The sequence below is a fragment of the Tetrahymena thermophila genome (genome assembly GCF_000189635.1).
Source record: "Tetrahymena thermophila SB210 genomic scaffold scf_8254167, whole genome shotgun sequence".
Taxonomy (NCBI): domain Eukaryota; phylum Ciliophora; class Oligohymenophorea; order Hymenostomatida; family Tetrahymenidae; genus Tetrahymena; species Tetrahymena thermophila.
Window position 1 is genome coordinate 1 of NW_002476075.1, and position 21,208 is coordinate 21,208.

Genomic DNA, 21,208 nt, shown 5'->3' on the forward strand with positions numbered 1-21,208 from the left:
CCCCAACCCCAACCCCAACCCCAACCCCAACCCCAACCCCAACCCCAACCCCAACCCCAACCCCAACCCCAACCCCAACCCCAACCCCAACCCCAACCCCAACCCCAACCCCAACCCCAACCCCAACCCCAACCCCAACCCCAACCCCAACCCCAACCCCAACCCCAACCCCAACCCCAACCCCAACCCCAACCCCAACCCCAACCCCAACCCCAACCCCAACCCCAACCCCAACCCCAACCCCAACCCCAACCCCAACCCCAACCCCAACCCCAACCCCAACCCCAACCCCAACCCCAACCCCAACCCCAACCCCAACCCCAACCCCAACCCCAACCCCAACCCCCAACCCCAACCCCAACCCCAACCCCAACCCCAACCCCAACCCCAACCCCAACCCCATTCTTTAACTTTGTTAATTAAAATATTTTTATTTTTTAAATTTACTTTTCAAAAAATTTCTAATAAAATAAATAAATAATAAATTTTTTTAAAAGTTTTTATAAATTTAACAAGCTAGAATAAAATTATAATTAAAGCATGAATAGTATTAAGCTAAACTTTAAAATAAAAATATATTTTATTTTTTTATTTAAATAAAATTCTTCTTAAATATTTAAGATTTTCATAATTATTTTTTTTATTTTAAAATAAATTCTTCAAATAAAACATTTTCTAAAGCTTGGAGATTTAATGGTTTAGTCAAGTAATGAGACATTCCAAAATCTGTAGCCTTTTACTGGTCTTTTTCAGAAAGAAGAGCAGTCCATGCAGAAATCGAAGGAACTTTAATTAAAAGGTCATTACAAATATCTACTATATCAACTAAAACTTCAAATCCATTTCTGACTGGCATATCTAAATCTAAAAAAACTAAAGTAAATGTCCTACAACATGAATTTATACTTTTTTGTTCAATCAATTTAAGTGCTTGTTAACCACTTGAAGCTTTTTCTATAATAAATAAATATTATCTTAAACGTAGTTCTAGAGCACATAGGTTAAAATCGTTATCATCTATAAGAAGAATTTAAGAACAATCACACTTTCTATTCTAGTTCAATTAGATTAAATTATTTTAAATATCACCGTTAACATAAAAGCCATTAGTAACATTAAAATAGAGGAGTTAAGCTTTTTATTCTCCTATATTAGAGTCAGAGTGATATATAGAAGGCTCTGTTTTAAGTACTATTTGACTTACTCTTCTGCTTTAATTATTAAATGAATTGCTATTTGTATAGTAATTGCTGTTGCTTGATATAGGTTATTATGAATTAGGTTAAATGTGCTTAGGTGTATTTGGTTAAATAAATGGTGATAAATTTTTGATGTGATCTAATATTTATTAATAAAAAAATAAAATCAAAAATTTTAAAACAATTAAATAAATAATTTACCTTAGTCTTCTTTATTAGATTTTTAAGCAATTCTTGGTTAAATAAAGGTATTAGGCTCTAATTTTTCTAGACTCTCAGCTGGAAAAATATTACAAGACTCTTATAAATTATCTTCAGCTTTATTATTTATATTAAATACGGAAAACTCATAGTCAATATCTTACTTAGATTGTATAAACTAAGCTTAAGTGTTATTAATATTATTTTCTTCAAACTTTAAATTAGGCATTAAATTTTAATTAGATATTTAAAAGTTTTTATCCTATTAAATATTTTAATTTGAAAACTGACTTTCTTGTATTTGATTATATTTGTTGATTTAATTTAATTAGTTATTAAATTAATCTTATTATGATTTCTGTTTTTAATTTTCTTAATATTTAGACCTAAAAGTTGATTGACCATACTATGATCCTTCAAGCGTCATCTAAGATAACATTTTGTTGACAATTTAGTAAATAAACTAGCTTTATTTTATCATATTTTATGTTAAAAAGCTTATTTTATAATTACTAGAATTATTTTGTATAGAGGAATTTAAAGATTCATTAAGGTCTTAATTATTTTCTTCTACAGAAATGAATGAAGATTGAAGTTCAGTAGATTCCATCATAGTATTTTTATGAGCTCTTTAATTATTATTTTAATTTTCTGTTTTATTTTTAATATCAAGCATATTTTTGTTTTTTTCACTTTTTTCATCTAATTTAAATATTTATTTTAAATCTAAAATTGTTTCTTGATCTCTTTTATCACTATTTTCTTTTTGAAAATATTCAAACTGAATTAATTTATTACAGTCTAAAGAAATTTTTTTCTGCTTGGCCATTTTTTTTGTATTTTTAATATAGAATGTAAAAATACTCCCTTTAGCTACCTCACTGCTGGCAGTTAATGGTCTATTTTACCCTAGGCATATTGAAAGTAAATAGCAAATTTTAAGACCTTAAGACATATTACTATCGTGATAAAAATCTTGCTATTTATCTTTTCTCATATTAATATGTTGTTGAGTTGATTAATATAAGTTTTAGAACATCTATATTAGTTCATCTGAAGGTATACCTTCTCCACTATCTTTAACATCTACTTGAATAAAATTTTTGAAAGGTTAAGAAAGGCTGATGCAAATATTTCCCTTTTATGTGTTTTTAAGTGCATTTGTAAGTAGGTTTATAAGTATTTATCTTACTTTAGATAAATCGCTATAAATCATTTAAGGGACATTTTCTTTGCTATAAAACTCTAGCTAAATATTTTTTTTTATGGCAGGAAGTTTTATAAAATTAAGGCATTCCAAACATAGATCAGATAATGAAAAGGTTTATAGTATAATATTGACTTTACCTGGTTGAGTAATTTCAGATTTTTCTTGTAAATCATTGACAATGTTAAGAAGTATGTATGATTAAAACAAAGCTGGGTTGATAAAACTATTTTTCACAAATTCATGTGTTGATTCTCGCGAATTTATTAAATCTAACATATTTATAATACAACTAAGAGGAGTAGATAATTCGAGTGAAATTTATTTGTAAATTTATGCTTTTTATTAATTTACTTAATTTTTTACTACTCCTTTGAACTATGGACTAATTTGATTAAATTCAATTGTAAAAAAATATTTTTTGAAACAAATATTTTTAGAGCAATTTAGTGTGTTTATTTTTAAATTACTTTTTGATTATTAGAAATTTCCATCATAAAAACCTTATGGTTTAATGGAGTTTTGATTTTATTAATCTTTAGATTGTAAATAGTAGAAACCAGATGCCTTTTAAGTAGGTAAAGAAGGCCTTTTTATATTATTACATTAATGTTAATTAATTAAAGAGCTACTAACAAATTTAATATCATTTAAATCATTTATCACTTTAATATTATTTATTTTATTATTACTTGATTTAATACTTTTATTTGTGTTGCTATTCATTTTTTCTTTTTAATCATCTTCAAACTAGAAACATCCAATTTTTATTTCAATCAATAGATTTTTGTTTGATTTATTTTTTCTATTCAAGGTTAAGATCAAGTAATCATCAATAAATGAATACTTGTAAGCTTAGTCGAGAGAATTTTAATTTGTTGGTTTTTTGTTTTTGCAAAATTTTCTATGAATTAATGGAGATAATCCTATCTCCTAAGGCTCCAATAAGACCTAAGAACAATTATTAATCTAAGGATATGGTCTTGATAGAATGATAAAGTTAATTAAATCTCCTAGAGATGCTTCTTCATTGTATCTAGAGAAAAATTTTAATGTAGCTGTTTTAATATCACATATTAAATTCTTACTTAAAAATATTTTTTGCAATGACTAATTAACATTTATTGCTTAAGAATTTATTTGGTTTAAATTATTTAAGAAATTTTATTGTTATCTTATCTCTTGCGAATCTGAAAAAAAGCTAATATTGTTTTAAGAATTTTAATTATTTTAAATTTAATTATAATAAAATACATTCTATTAATTATTTATGTCAAAATTATCATTTTCATCATTATTTTTTTACTTGAAAAAAATGTTTATCTCTTTATCATTTTTCATTTTATTCAACAAATTTTCATTTTAATCAGTCTCACATGTAAATAATTTTTTACTATTATCTAAATTTTAATTTTCATATTTTGCTTCCTCAGTATTTGTATGAAATTCGTCTATATTTTTTTCTGAAAATAATTTTTAATCAATATTTAAAATATCTTTCTAAATGTTTTATGAGCTAGATTACACTATTTGTTTTTAATTTTTTTACGAATGGACTTTTTGATTTTATACTTCATCATTTTCGAATTTTATCTTTATTTCTAAAAGTCCTTGTTTATTTCCTTATTCAAAATTTAAACAACTAGCTTAATCAATATTTTTAATAAGGCCATATTAAAAAACTATATTTTCTACAGCTTTATTTTGAAAGATGACATTTTAATTTTAGTCTATTATTGAGAATCCAGTTGAAAAAATTTAAAAATATTAGGAAAGCTGACTTATTTTTAGTAAATCAGAGTTTTAAGTTTATTAAACATTAGTTTACTCAAGGATATTCATAAGTTCTATGTTATTAATACTTTTAGAATTATATTCTCTTTATATATGACATTTACTATCATCCATTAAAGAATTTTAAGCATATTAAATGAACTCAGCATTATGCTATAGCACTTTTTCATGTAAATTAATACTCGGTGATGTACATCTTATTTTATTTTTTATCTCGAGGGTTTTGCAATTTAAAAATATCTCAGGCTATTTATCCATTTTGTTTTAATTGTTGTAAGAATAATTAATATTGTCAATAATAGAATCCATTTTATAAACTTCTTATGATGTTATTGATGCTGCATAAACAAATGCTAAAGTCACTCCTAACTGAATAGAAGTATATAAATCTATACCATTTATTCCTATTATATTTCTAACTTCTATGTATGTTACCTAAATTAGTAGAACATTTAAAATTCTACTATTATTAATAAGACTCATTGTTTTGTAACTAAATTAAGTTAAAATCAAAGACAAACAAAGGTGGATATGCTATTATTTATTATTAAAAACATACTATTCTATTAACAAAATAGAAACTATAATAAAGGCTATTGAGATGACTCTTTTATCATTCTTATCCATCAAAAAATAAAAAATAATTATCATACATATAAAAACTATGAAGCATGAAAAGCCCAAATTCAAATAGAATTACGTTGAATATTTTAATCCACTAGCAATTAGTATATATGCTAAATCTATAATGCTATATATCGAGATTATAAATATTTGTAATATATGCAAATACTTGTTATTTAAGTTTGACATCATTTTTAAAATCAACTAATAGCTAACTCTTTTTTTGAAAGATTAAAATTGATATTTTAATTGTTATTTATTCCTATGTTGTAAGTAATGCTTTTTTATTTAATAATTAATCAAACTTCTAAATTTTGTTTCAAGATAAGAAGATAATTTATTAAAATAACGAATTTGAGCTAAAGTTTAATTTTGAAAGTTTTAAAAGATGTTTTTTGAATAATGTACAAAATTTTAAAATATGTTTAATATGCAAATAAAAATATTTTATGAAACCAAATTTTTAACAGATAATAATTTAAAAACTTTTTAGAAAATTTAGCAAAATACTTAAATAAAAATTATAAAAATGAATTATTTTTTATATTTTTAAGTTTTCAAATAAACTTTGAAAGTATCAAAAATGAATGAGCAATTGTTTAATTTTTAATGAAAAATGTTTACTGTTAATTTTCAGATTTAATAAAATTCTATTTTTTTTCGCTTCATAAAATGTTTGTTGATAAATAAATAGCATTTTAAGATAAATTTTGTTCTTTATTTTTTTTAAATAACTAAAATATTATCTTTTCTTTCTAATTAGCATCTGATTACTATAAATAAATTAATATTGCTTATATCTAATATTATTTATTAATTGAAATGTATATAAATTTCTAATGCTAATTGATATGATTAAAGAATTTATTTAATGTATTCTATATTACTGTTTCTAATTCTATATTTATTACACTGATATTCTTCAAATAGAATCTTAAATCTTTAGAAAATCAATAGAAAAATTTAAAAAAACATCAATTATTACTTAATTATAAGATGTTATTTATATTTATTTGATTTTGTAATAATTTTTTTTACATATTTATTTTAAATATAAATCTTACTAATTACTTGTTATTGAAGCTATTAACAAAGAAAATTTTATTTCAATGTATTTTTTCTTATATTTACTGAAATATGAGACAATCAAAATTGAATCATTTTATTTATATAGAAATATAGGTTAGAATAATAGCTTTTCAAATAATAATTACATATATGTGAGACTCAAGTAATAATTACCTAAATATTAAATATGAGAATAAAAATATCTTCTTTTGCAAATTATTGAAATATAATATATAGAAGAAAATTAATAAATATTTTGCAAACTTAATATTGATAGTTTTTATTATAATAAATTAATAAATTAATTAATTTAATAACTAAAAAAATATTGATACTTATGGGCAGAAGCTAACAAAATCTTTCTTAAAGAGCTAGTGACAGACTCACTTCTCACTCTAATTAATAAAATCCTAACAATTAATCTTATAATAGTTCATACTCCTCTAAACCTACCTATCCAATCAATTAAGTTAGGTAAGATAATCAAACAGTATATGGAAAAAACCAAAAGTGAACTAGAATTATTTTATACAAAAATAATAATAACAACATAAAATATGTTTACATTATATCTATTTATTTTTGTAAAACTTTTTAAAAAAATGAACAATCGATTGAAAAAGGTTATTATTTTATTTATGAAACTTAGAGTATATCTAAGTAATTCATTCATATTATCTAAATTATTGTTCTTAATTTTTTTGTAAAAAGTTTGTACTTGTTTATATATCAAGTATTGTAGAATTTTTTATTGTAAACAATTTTGCTTATACAATATAATTAATACTAAGATTCTAAAATTTAGTTTTTATGAATTTTAAAAAATATTGTAATCTTAATTATAAATTTTTAAAATAATTTTTATTTTTGCATTTTATAAGTTTTTTGCAATTTTACGATAAATATTAAAAACAAATACAATTTTAAAGTAAATATAAAAGATTTAGGATAATTTATCACGAATAATCCATTTTCAATACTTTTATATCTCTTTTTAAGGAAAAAGTTCTTAATTTAATATGCTGATTGACTGCTAAATAAAAATTAAACAATGGAAATTTAAATAAAGCTTTTTAATAAATACATATCAAAAGTATTTAATTTTTAAATAAATTGTTCTTAAAAAAAATATTTTAGTTTATTATAAACTACTTATCATAAAAAATGATGAATCTTTATTTTTATCTTAATAAATAAGTTTCAGATAATGAAATATAGGTCTAAGAGCTTTTAAATATTGTATTTATTGAATAAAGAAGTTGTTTGCTTTTCTATTATTTGATAAATTTATTGCCAATTAAAAAATTAATTTTTACTTACTTCATATCTTTAATAAATCCATTTAAATTGATAGATTTATATATATTTAGAACAATTAATTATTAAAAACTATTATAAAAGAAAGATTATTATAAATATTTTTTTAAACTTTATGTTTAATTTTATTTTTTTTCATTTTGCTCAATTAGCATCGTATTCTAGTATAGAAAATTTTCAATTATAAATAAGAAAAGAAATATATAAATAATTATATTTTGCATGGTTTAAAATATGAAACATTATATTACATCTCAAATTTTTTAAAAAATAGATAAACTCTGCTTTCCAATATTATTTTTTATTTTGATTTATTTTATCGCCATAGATTTTAAATAAAGAACTTATAAACATGTCTCAAAAAAAAAATAAAAAATAACACTAAATGAATATCTACTTACAAATAGAAAATTTTACTAAAATTTTATTCTTCTTTAAATTTTTTAAAAGACCTCACATTTTCCAAATTTCCAAATTAATTATTATCAAATTTATTTTGAGAAAAACTTAATTAAATTAATATTATAAAATTTGGAAATGGCATTTAGCATTTAAGATCAGAGTATATACAATAAGAATTACTTAAACTATTAAAAATGTATTAATTTCCAAAAAAATTATAGAAAAGTGTAAAAAACTTGATGTTAAGCAAATTATATTTATTATTAGTAAATTATAACTCTATTTTTTACTAAAAATTATCAAGTTAATTTATTAAAAGAATTTAATTTTATAGTGCGCTGCTTTAATTTTCTTTAACTATTATTACATATTAGCCACAAATAATCTTTTATGTTTCTAATTTCGCTAAGACTTTAAATTATTTAATCATATATTATTATATTTTTATTATAAATATATTTTGTGCAATAATGCTTGTTATATTTTCTTTCTTTGAATTTAATTGTTTCTTAACAATATACAAATCGGTTCTTCATATTTTAATGCAATAGAAATACTTATTTAAAAAATAAAGTCAAACAATACAATATATATTATAGAAAATTATTAAAATCAATTATAAAGTTTGAAATATTGTTTTATTTCTTTTTGTGATTAGTTAGTTTTTTAGTTCATTAATACTTTAAAATAAATTAAAAGCTTGAATTTATAAAAATAAGTATCATTAAATCATTTAAAAATTAATCCATTTGTTTTATGTAGTTTTTATTAATAGAATAAATAATTATATAAATAATAATTCAGTAATTAAGACTTCGTAGTAGCTGCATCTATTAATAGATATGGTAAAAATTATTTTGGTTTAATAAAGGAGTATTTATTTGTTACTTAAATTTAAAGGAGTAGAGGATTTCATGAAATTTATTACTTTGATCTAATAAACATTTTTTTGAAATACTTTTACACTATTTTAAATTGTATTTTTCATCCCTTGAAATTAATGTATTTATCAAAAAGAAATGAACCAATTATTAATTAAAGTATAATAAAAACTAATTTGCAATTTTAAGCCACAAATTTTTATTACTTTTTTGAATAAACATAAATGGTGATTGACAAACTTTTTTCTATCAAATTAATACCGTTGATTCTGTAAGTTAAGGTAGAAAAAAAAAAGAATAAAAAAATTTGAGCAACTTAAATTAAAATTCTTATTAACTTGAATTAAAACACCTTCAATAAGACTCTTAACTTCTAAAATTGACGGTAGAATGTATTTATTTATGATTTAACATTTAGTAGACAATTGATTTCCTGAAAAAGTTATCTAATAAAGCATATTTATAAATAAGAATAGGTGTCCTCAAAAAAAATAATAATTAAAATAAAAAGCTAAAAACTATTAATTGACACAAAAATATATAAATTAAAAAATAGAGAAGATGATTTCTGAGTATGTTAAAAACATGGATATTTTTTCTTAGTCTTTCTAGTTTAACACAGGAAAACTAAGGGATAGAAAAAGGACATTCGTAGGCACTTTCCTAACTTTGTCTATCATGGCAGCGACTCTTTATTATTTCATATATTTATTCGTAAAGTATATGGATAATTAAATAGATCCTAAATTTAGAGTGTAAAATTTCATTTCGAATGATCTCATTAGCATACCCCTAAGCAATGAATTAATTGCTTTCTAATATATTGAACCTATTGGTAACTTAAGTATAGACCAAATATAAGCTAAAACAAATAAGACTTATATTGTAACTTTAGCTAATTTCATGTATACTGATAACAACGGTTATTTTATGATGCCTTTGAATGTTATCCCATGTAATAATACACTACTTTAAGGATATAGGTGTATAGATATGTCTAAAGTGCCGTCTAATTACACTTTAATGCTAAACTCTAAAAACAGAGCATAATCTTAAATTAGTATAGTATCATATAGATGCTAAGACACAGATCGCTATAAAAGGTTTGTACCCGATAATTGTGCAAATTTAACTGATATTAATAAATTCATTAGTAAATTGGGAAATACTCTGAACGTTAAACTAATTACTTCATAGTACAACATTACAGCTAAAGAATTTTAAGACAGCTACAAAACTTTCAATTTATTAATATCTCCAACTTAAATTATGTACACAGAATTTAAAGCACAAAATTAAATTACTTCTGTGAAGGACGGATACATATTTTAATCTGAAAAGTAATATTTTTCTCCTATCTCTTATACAACAGTTACTTAGACTTTAGACACAGATTTAGTTTTAAAATAAGCAGGAGCAAAATATTTTTAGCAATTCTTTGTAGATGTAGAAGAAACAATCTATTAGACATAAATTTAATATCCAACACTTCCAGAAATCTTAGCTCTTTGCAACACTACTCTCTCTTTATTGATGTGTTTAGGATTTTTTGGAAGACAAATGGCACAGAAGTTGATTAGACAAGAACTTTTTCTATTAATTTTACAAAATTTCTATCAAGGTACTTATGAAAAAGTTTTGAGAATACATAAATTTATATAACCAAACGAATAGGATCATCCTAAAAAAATCAATTATTTAAGTGAATCAGCTGAATTGTAAGAAAACCCAAACCCAATTACAGTACCTAATATACATACTAATTCCAGATAGAATTAATTTACTCAGTAGGACACTAACTTACAATAAATATAGGATGCTGTATTAGAAGATGCTTCTGTAGGAGAAGGTCAAAGCCCAGTTATAATTCCTGAACTAAGTATCAAATCTAGTGGCCAAATAATTAATTAGCTAGATTTACAATCAGACACTAAAAGAGACTGTATCATTGACTAAGAAACAATCTTTTCAAGTAGAAATAATATGTAAAAATTATCTGATGAAGAAAATAAAATACTTGATTAAATTAAAAAAGAAGAATCAAACACTAATAGTTTTAGTATGCAAAAAACATAAGAATTTAGATTATAGACTGTTAATCCTAGCTATGACTCAGAGAAGCAAATATTACAATTTAATAAAAGGTAATCAATTTTAACTGACCTTAAAAGTCAAAAAACTGCACCCAATAGAACAAGTATAACTAAACAACTTTTTGAAAGAAGGTAAATGTAACCCATAGTTAGCTAAATTGCTATAAATAGTTGTGATAGGACAGAAAATAATCTTAAATTTGATATTTCACCCTTAAGAACAGAAAAATCCCCAACAATTTAAGATAGTAATAAAATTAGTAACCTCATAAAATTGAAACCATCAAAAATACCTTCGATACAATAGCATGAAAAAATAAATATCAACGAAGCCGAAAAAAGTCCTAATAGCAGTTTGGAGTCAAAGCTAAAGAGCATAAATAATTAGTCTATATTTAAGAAAGTAGAGCATAGTCTTTTTAAATTCAGGTAAATTAAATTAATTTATAAGTAGAACATATAAGTATGGGAGACTTTTATATTGATTAAAATTAATTATAAAAAAAAAATAAAATTTTTCATTAGTATTTGATGATTAATAAATCAAATATAGTTTTTACCCCTAATTTTATATAAAATCATAAAGCAAAATAAATTATCTCTAATTATATAATAATTTTTTTTAACAAGTATGTTTAAGAAGAAAGAGTTTTTGTCAGAGAAAGGAATAGATTAAGAGACAATCTTCTCTATCGAAAAATAAGTTAATAGCAGCTTAGATTTTTCATAAGTGTATTAGGAAATATTGTTTTGTAAAAAAGCTATAATGATGATTTTAACTAAAGAACAATTTGCTGCTTTAAAGCTAGTTGGATGTTCAGAAAGATTTTCAAAATAACTTACTAAAAGCTTTGATGAATTAAAAAGTATGATGAACATATTCATTTTCAAAATTTAATATATCAAAATCTTATTTTCAATCATAATTATTAATTCTAAATACAAATTAATTAAAAAATAGATTGTTAAATGAGTCACTTTGAAGAATAGTTCGCAATTTAACTTTTGGAAGAAGTATAAATAAAGTATATTAATTAATTTATAGAGAAATTTTCTAAAAAAGGAAACATAAGTGAGTTAGATAAAAAAATTTATTAATCATTAGGTTGAATTGTTTTGTAAACTTTTATTTGTTTTACATTTATCAAAATAAATAAAATTTAAAATTGCTAAATATTCTCTTATTTAATTTTTTCTTTAGAAAATCTTTATTTTTTTACAAATAAAAAAATGCTTTAAGTATGAGAAAATATTTAAAAATGTTTCAAAAAAGTACTCTTTTTACTCCTTTATTTATCTTAATAGTAAAAATATGAAATTTTATTATATTTAATTTGCTAATAATTTTTTATGAGATATCTTAACCTTCAAATTATCTAATTATTTATTTAAAAAATCAGATCAGAAATAAAGATATTTCAAATCATTCTAATTTTGTTTTAAAACTTTACTCGTTATAAAAAATATATAATACGATTTTAGAATTTAAATGATATAAAATATTTTTATCATCTTCTGGGAGGGAATGGAGCGAAAGTCTTAAAGTTAACGCCTTGGTCTGGGGTGTTACCAAGAATTTCGTCAATTTTTTTGATTACTTCAGGAGTAATTTTCTTGTATAGTTCAACACATTTAACTGTTTCTTCTAATTATTCTGGTCTAGAACAACCAGTAATAGCAGTGGAAACATCCTTATTAGCAATAACCCAACTCATTGCTAATTAAGCTTAGCTCATGCCCAATTCTTTAGCGAGAGCTTCAAGACTAGTCAAAATCTTAATTAGTTTGTCTTTTTTTTCAGGAGCAAAATAGTTGTTCCAAATACCTTTAAGGAAAGCGTTTTCTGAAAAAGTTTCCCATCTGGCACCTGAAGGAATACCTCCAATATTATATTTACCAGTAAGAATACCTCCGGAAAGAGGGCTCCAAACAGTACTACCCATTCTAGTTTTATCGAAGAGAGTTGCATAATCAGCTTCAAATCTATCTCTTACAAACATGTTGTATTGAGGTTATTCTGCAGATGGTTTTATTAAGTTCTTTTCAGCACAAACTTCTCTTGCTTCGTAGATTTAGGCAGCAGTCCATTCAGAAGTACCCCAATAGTGGATGTAACCTTCTTAAATTAATTCAGTAAAGGCACGGGCAACTTCTTCAAGAGGAGTTTCATGATCATATCTGTGGCAGAAGACGATATCAACATAGTCTAATTGGAGTCTCTTGAGAGAGTTTTTAACACCTTCTTTAATATGTTTTCTATTCAAACCTAAGGCATTAACCTTTTTAAGGTCACTAGTTCCCCAGTATATCTTTGTAGAGATGACTAAATCTTCTCTAGGAACATTAAGTGCTTTAAGTGCAACACCAAATTATTTTTCACCTTCTCCGTAGCCATAAAGCTCAGCAGTGTCAAAGAAATTAATACCTAAATCCCAAGCTTTTTTTACATGTAAATTAGTTCTATCTTGCCAATCAGGAAGATCACTGTTAAGCCAATTACCAAAACTTATGACTGATACCTTTAAACCTGTGTTACCTAATAATCTGTATTCCATTTATTCTATTTATGATGATTTTATTTGCTTGATCTTTAATATAAGATATTTTATTAATTATTTATTTTATAAGTTTGATTTAAATGTATTTAAATGATATCTTAAATTTCTGGATTTATTCTTTTCTTTTAAATAAGCAAAGTCCTACCATAAATTATATTTATGTGTTTAAAACTTACATTTAAAATGAAAACAATTATTATTTCTATTTATATTCATATAAACATCAGGATTCTAAAGCTTTTAGCAAGGAAATTTCTTTATTCAGCTAATTTTAAGCAATTTCTCTAGTAATTCAATATTTTGCTTCTAAACTTAACATTAAGAATATGGCTAAAATATACGTTAAGGTTTATACTAATTTACTTTTTAATTTTGATCTTTGGAATTTTAAGAATTCTAAAATTAGTCAAACAGCTTTTTAAATGAGTTGATTGTAAAAAAATAAACAATCCTAAGGATTTAAATTGACTAATTTTATAATATTATTGATTTATCCTTATAAATTAAATAAATTTCTAGACAAACTTACAATAAATCCTATAACACATTTATTATCTTATTACTATTACACTTTTATCATTAGTATTTTATTGTTTAGAATTTTTTAATAATTTTATTACTTAAAATAAATGTAAAAGAGCTTCTGGAATTAATCTAATTTTATTAGTTACATACCTTTAGATATATTTAAATATAAATAATCAGAAAAATCTAAAAATTAATTTTTAATGTCATCATTTAGCATCCAATAAAAAATCTATTTCTTGCTTATTTGATTGAATTACTGATTTATTAAATTATATAATCAATATTAAAAAAAGAAAAAAGTTAATTTATTTCTAAAATAAGTAAATAAATAATAAATAATTAAACATATTTTTCTGTTAAAAAAAAGAAAGTAGATTTCAAATAAAAATAAATAAAAGATATTTATTATTTTTCAATTTTTTGCAGAAATTAATAAATTCTCAAATTTAAAATATTTAATATTCTTCATAGCATAATAATTAAAAAAAATAAATTTATCCATTTTTTTAAATTAAAATATGAGAAAATGTTTTCAAAATCTTTTTTATGTTAATGAAAATTATATATCATTGATTCTCAATTTTTAAGAAAAAGAATAAAGAAGAATCATTTACATGATAATTTAATTAAATTTGTAGTCTGAAGGAATAAAAGTAAATACAAATATTGATACTAATTAAATTATGACTAGATTCAATTTTATGATATTTTTCTTCATTTTCTGAGGCATAAGCAATTTAAAATATGAATTTTTACAAGCATATGACTATCTCTTGAATTTATACTCATAAATAGAATTAAACATTTATTAAAAATTGAAATATATTTACCTATTTTTGATTTTAATCTATTTTAAATCAATATTTTTATCAATTATGTTTCAATAGCATGATTTTGCTATTAAAGATAGTTAAAAAAATTTAAAGCACAAACAATTATAAAAAGTTAAATTGATGCGCGAAAGGAAGTAGAAACTTTAAAAAGATAACTAGCTTTTAAACTTTTATATATACGATTTAGAAAGTAATTTTATTTTGTTGCTTGATTCGCATTTCAAACAATTTAGATATTTAAAAAAAAAATGTCAATTTACAAAGAGTAATTTTTTTAATGTGATTATCCATGATACTTTTTAAATGTCTGAGTGGAATATAAAATTTATTACTAAAGCAGAAATTATTTAAGTATGTATTTCATTTATATTTAACATTTTATAAAAAAACTGCTGTAGTAGCAAATAAAGTAGTAAGCGTTTTCTCTAATTTTTTATCATATACGTTTGTTTTATTAAAGATTCTTAATTATCTAACCTAATTATTATTAAAAGCAGGTTTCATGAATATAATTACAAAAATCTAAATTTCTTTCATGAAAATTAATAGACTTTTAAAATATAAGATTTTTTATGGTAATATAGAATTACATTTGTTTTGATTTTTATAATAATTTGATAAAAAAAACAAACAATATAATTTTTTTTTTCTTAAAAGAAGTCAATGAAATATTATCAGGTTACCGCTTTATTAGTTTTTATATTTAATAGTAAATTATTTATACATAAAATTTACAAATTTTATTAACATTCTTTTAAATACAATAAGTTATTAGTGTTAATTGCATTAGTCTGTATAAAAATTGCACACAAATTTTAATGGAAGATAAATTTAATTTGAACAGTAATTTTCAAATTTTAAATATAAAGACTAGATATTTCTTTTATAATTTAAGGAAGTGAATGCTTGATTAATTAGGGTTCTCCAGATAATGTAAACGAGTACACTTAAAATTGTAAATATCTTTAATCTGATCAATGTATGGGTATTACTTAGCTGACTTGTAATGGTACAGTATCTAATTATATTTCTGCAAATACTTGCAAATCAAACAGCTTATTTACCATGAATTTTAAATAGTAATTATTTGAAATTAATTTTAAATTATATAATTTTTGAATTTACTAAAAATATTAGAAATAGATTTATATATAGACTTAAGCTAAGACTAGCAATTATTATTAGTTCTAATTAGTAAATCACTCCCATCAGTAGTTTCTTGAGTATAAATAATAAATTTTTATCTTATGATAATTAAGCCTTTTAGCAATTTTGTAGTGATACATCTCCATTTTACTCTAATATCTTTGATTAAGTTGTCTATAATATTAATTAAGATTACTTAAATATAAGTTTTTCAGCTTTACCAAATTACAGCAAATCCTTTAGCACATATCTCAAAGAAATTTTTCTAGCAGTTGAATATGTAATAAAATTCTTTTTTTTAATTTTAAATGAATGATGCTATTTTTATAAATTAATCTTCTAATTCCATCACAATAAAGCAAAAATATAAATTTAAAATGATTATTTATTAAAAAAATAAAAGTGCCCTGATAATTGTAGTAGTTGTAGCAGCTCTGGTTGCCTACAATGCAACTCTGGTTATTATTTAGATAATTAATAATGCTTATAATGTAGTTTATCCTGCTAAACATGCAATAATCCTTCAAATTGCTTAACCTGTTCAAGCAACACAAAATAGTTAGATTAATAAAATTAATGTGACTGTAAAAATCCTAAAGATCAAAGAAATAATTATGTAGAATGTAGTTATTAAAATATTGCAGTCCTTAATGTATATTTAAGTAATACAACTCCTTAATTAATTATTGATTTAGGATCACCTTTTAAAGCTTTGTCTAAAGATTCAGTTTCCTCATAGTAGCTTTGCCAGTATATATTTGATCCTTAAACACTGAATCTCATAGGATAAAATTCTTAATGTTTCATTTAAGCAAACTAAATTATAGTCAATTTAAGTAAATTTTTAAAATTATTTATTTTTAATTGATAAAAACATTTCTTTTTTATTTAAATATAGCTGACTCATCTACAATAATGGAAAATAATTCAATAAAAATTTTACCTAATACCTTATAATTTCTAGATTACTAAGTCCCTATTGATACATTCTATCAAAATTAAGTATTTTAAAAGTCAGTAAGTGATCCTCTATTAGAATTCAAATATAACTCTATTGAAAATACTTGTAATCCTATAGGTATAGAATTTAAAAGTATAAAAAACGACGCTTAAAGAGGATTTCTGAATATTTAATGGATTCTTTAAGAAGTTACAGGGCAATTAACTGCAGGATAAAAATAATAAATAGATAATTTATTCTAAATAGCTAATTAAAATTAAAATACTTTCTTAATAATAAAACCTGAGCTAATTCCTCCTAATCAAAATATTACAATTATTTTTAACTACACATTAAAGGTTAATAAAAATGGCTAATAAATTTTTTAAATATTTTATTAAAAATAAAAAATGATAAAAGCGAATTATCTGCAATCTTCATATCCTCCAATTTATAGGTAGATAATAATTTTATCCAGATTTAATATATATATTTTTTTATTATTTAAATTAGATTTTAGAGCTTAAATTATTACTTTTAATTTTCTATTTAAATCTGTGAATTAGGAAGCCAAATATTTATATAATAAGAATCGCTTGATATATAAATTATCTCTCCTGAGCTATCTTTAATATAAAAAAACATGTAGAACTATAATTAATCTTATTTTGAGTTAGATATACCTCCTTATTCCTTACCATCTAATTCAGTGTTCAACTTTAGCGTAAGACTTATTATTTAGATTTTCAAAAGATAAACTTTTAAATTGCATATGTTATACGTATTAGCCATTTTTTTTATATCTTCTATTAATTTTATTGTTCTCTGAATTTACTAATTAGAATAAAATTAGTTAGATAAGTTATAAATTATGCAACAAAAAATTGCGAAACTAATATTTATTAAAGCTTTTATTTAATAGGTGATATTTAGCATTCACTCTTAAAGCAATATAAAGACTGAACTTAATATAGCATAAAACATTGAAACCTCTAATCTGTATGTTACTATCTAAGGTGGATCTAACTAAATAGTCAACTACAATAAAAAACTTTATTTAGTTTCAGACTTTCAAGATTTAGAAATTTAAAATTCTAATTCCTAAGAAAACCTTCAATTTAAATGGACTTGCTTTAATCCAACAAATAAGGACCATATCTGCTACGACTAAAAAAATTAGTAAATTCAACTTTAGCAAGGACAAAATAGTATTTCTATTCTAGAGAATACTTTTTAACCATATACAATAATTATATTTACAATAACCATTACTAAATTGAATAGATCATAGAGCTTTTCTACAACTTGTTTTTTTAATGACATAGATATACCACCATTAAAAGTAATAAGTCCTTTAAAATAATAAAATTAAAGAGTAAATTTAAATTAAGAGCTTTCATTTTAATTAATCCACGAAAATAATAATAATCTTGATAATTTATAATATACAGGAACTATATCATACAAAAATAAAGTAGTGGGTTTTGTTAAATTTGATTATTTTTAAGTCAAATTTAGAATTTAGAACTATTTTAATTAAATAGATTCTTAATTTAATACTTTACAAATTCGTTTCACTGTATCTAATCCATCTTACTCATCACCAAGTATCTCTGTACAAGATATTTAAATAAATATACCTCCACAAAATTGTTAATTAATTATAACTCCATCAGAAGGAATGGCTATTTAAACTTTTTTTAGCATACAGTTATCTAACTGTTAAGATTAAGATTAACCATTAACATACTAATTCTTCTATTACATGAATTAATTTGAATATTAATAAGAGCTTAATGGACCGTATGATATTAATAGAAGGTAAATTAATGATTAAAGTATTAATAATATGGTAGAAACAATACTACCTTCAGGAGATATAATTATTATGGCATAAGTAATTGATTCTCTATATGCTACATTTAACATAACTCAAACTATAAAAGTCTATAAGCAAAACAAAACAGATGAACAATACCAATAGTTAGCTAATTAAATAATTTAATAATAATAATAAACATAACCATAATTAGACTAAAAACTTGTTACTTTAGCTGTTATCGGTGATGATATAAGTATAAATCAGTAATTAGCAAATTCAAAATTAATTGATTATTTAAAAATGACAATGATTTCTTAGCTATGCGAAAATTCTAAATAATTACCAACATTTTCTCTATTACCTACAATTGCTAATAAAGTAATAGCCAGATTATAATAAACTAATTTTCAAATAGAAAATAAAAATAAAAGCAAAATAATTAATTAGATAAAATACAATATTTTAAATATTAACTCAATCCTATTAACCAATAGTTTAACTTAAATATAGAAAGACAATGACTTAGTTATATAAAATCTAATTGACTAATTCAAAATATTAAATTATACTATTAATTAAAATTCAAGCAATTTTCCTGAAGATCTCTAAACTTATGACAATTTATCAAGCCAGATAGGTTAAATGCTTTCTAATTAAATGTAGCCTAATTAGGGAGAAGTTGTTTTGAAAGCCAATTTATCTAATATTTTAATAAACTAAATAACTTAACAATTTATCAGCAGATATGCGATAGTTTAAGCTACTCCATCTTAAAAATAAACGAATACTTACTAAATAGTGTAGAGTACATATTATTAAAATATTTATGAAAATACAACAAGTTTTTAAAAATATGTTTAAAAACTAAAAGACATAGATAGCAATTTTTAGTATTCAAAAAATTCATTAATTTCAATTCAAATAAATAATAATCAAAATACAACTTTTACTGATATTATTTACTCTTTTAATTGTGTTAACTATTCATAAAAGTATTAAATTACTTGTTTATAATAGGCTATTAATGAATGGACTAAAGAATATTGCTCTTTAATTTACCAAAATAATAATAATTATCAATGCTTATGCAAATATTAATATCCTACGACTATAATAGAAGACATTGATGATATGATAATAAAATAAGAAAAAGAAGTAAAAAGTTAAGATAAATTTATTTTTATGTACTCAATCATGTAATTATTATTAGCCATAACATTAATTTGGCTCATATTATTTGTTTATGGAAAGAACTTAGATTTTAAAAGTGAACAAAAGATAAACTTAATTAACTTACTTGAAAATAAAGAGCTAAAAGATTATTAATAAAAATATTAACAATAAATTCAAGTTTTATCTTCTTAAACACAATAAACTTAGCAATAATTCTTAACAACACCAATGCATACTCATGCAAAATTAATTTCAAATAGTGTTAACATTGAAAATAATTTCTAGGCAAGATTTTACTAGAAATACATGATGCAAAAAAGTGTTCTTTAAAGAAAAAAAACATTTATTAAATTAAAAGATTAAAATAATGTAAAATAAATTACCAAACAATTAGATATAGAGGAAGATGAAGAAGATTTAACAATTGAAAAGATTTAGTAAAGTGAGAAAATTCCAGAAAAAAATTACATTGAAAATACTTAAAAAAATACTTAAATATAAATAAGTGAATAAACAAAATAAAATTTTTAACAAATCTCCTATTTCAAAAAACTGGTATCATTACATTTTACAATAGGGACCTTTTACACATTCGATAAGTAAATTTCTCGATCCACCCGGTTTACTCTTTTGTTCTTTAAAATTACACATATTTTAGTCATTTCAATATCTTTTGCATAATATAATTAAGTAGAAGAAATTTTATTAACAGCAATTATCGACGGTGTTTTATTAGAAATTATTTTTCTATTAATTCAATAATTTATAAAATAAAAAAATATTGGAAAATGCCTATCATTATTTTCTTTAATAATAATGCTTATAATTTACTTTTATATAGCAATGATAATGTCTTACGCAAAGGAATATGATGAATTTCAGGATTTTCTCATATTATTTGGAATTTCGATTTCAATTAATATATTTATATTTCAGTTTATAATATCTTCTTGGATAATTATTATCATCAATAATTTTTTTAAAAATACTGATGATATAAACTTTTATAGTTAATTATTTCATGTATTAGATATGTAATCCTTTTTATTATATATTGATGTTTGAATTATATTAAAATATGATGCCTTTACTTTGTTTCAATCTAATATTCAAATCCAAAAAAAACGCTTATTTTCTCTCAAATTAAATCTTCTAGAAATTTTCTATTTGATTATGTGCATGATTTAGAAACTCTAAAATTGAAATATGTTTCTTTAAATACTTTACCCCATAGATTATGCTTATTAATTATTGTAATACAAAAAATGTGTGAATCTTTTTCTTATCGTTTATATTATTATTAAGATTCAAAGATATTAATTTCAAAATATTTCCAATTTATAAATTAAAATTAACAGTTTTATCTGTGTTCCTCCCCACTCCTTTAATATTAATTATTACAAAATATCAAAATATAATTAC

At 22.1% G+C, this 21,208-nt stretch overlaps 4 protein-coding genes across 4 annotated transcripts; 2 read left to right on the forward strand and 2 right to left on the reverse strand. All coding sequences in view use genetic code 6, as the record gives it.

Annotated features, from left to right (window-relative positions):
• Positions 1 to 625: 625 nt before the first annotated feature.
• Positions 626 to 4,884, reverse strand: TTHERM_01002570 (ATPase, histidine kinase-, DNA gyrase B; the record flags this gene model as incomplete). The annotated part of the gene is made up of 2 exons (XM_001030855.2): positions 626 to 1,338; positions 1,401 to 4,884. 2 exons carry the CDS (start codon positions 4,882 to 4,884, stop codon positions 626 to 628), a joined length of 4,197 nt encoding a protein of 1,398 aa, XP_001030855.2.
• A 4,370-nt stretch (positions 4,885 to 9,254) lies between these two features.
• On the forward strand, positions 9,255 to 11,896 carry TTHERM_01002590 (transmembrane protein, putative; the record flags this gene model as incomplete). The annotated part of the gene is made up of 3 exons (XM_001030857.2): positions 9,255 to 11,215; positions 11,417 to 11,652; positions 11,748 to 11,896. The coding sequence occupies 3 exons, from the start codon at positions 9,255 to 9,257 to the stop codon at positions 11,894 to 11,896; spliced, it is 2,346 nt and encodes a 781-aa protein (XP_001030857.2).
• A 398-nt stretch (positions 11,897 to 12,294) lies between these two features.
• On the reverse strand, positions 12,295 to 13,341 carry TTHERM_01002600 (aldo/keto reductase family oxidoreductase; the record flags this gene model as incomplete). Its single annotated transcript, XM_001030858.1, has 1 exon — positions 12,295 to 13,341. One exon carries the CDS (start codon positions 13,339 to 13,341, stop codon positions 12,295 to 12,297), a length of 1,047 nt encoding a protein of 348 aa, XP_001030858.1.
• A 2,018-nt stretch (positions 13,342 to 15,359) lies between these two features.
• TTHERM_01002610 (REJ domain protein) lies at positions 15,360 to 20,851 on the forward strand (the record flags this gene model as incomplete). The annotated part of the gene is made up of 8 exons (XM_001030859.2): positions 15,360 to 15,414; positions 15,474 to 15,548; positions 15,601 to 15,784; positions 15,843 to 16,131; positions 16,255 to 16,687; positions 16,750 to 17,248; positions 17,305 to 17,515; positions 17,714 to 20,851. The coding sequence occupies exons 1-8, from the start codon at positions 15,369 to 15,371 to the stop codon at positions 20,849 to 20,851; spliced, it is 4,875 nt and encodes a 1,624-aa protein (XP_001030859.2). The 5' UTR covers positions 15,360 to 15,368.
• Between the last annotated feature and the right edge of the window lie 357 nt (positions 20,852 to 21,208).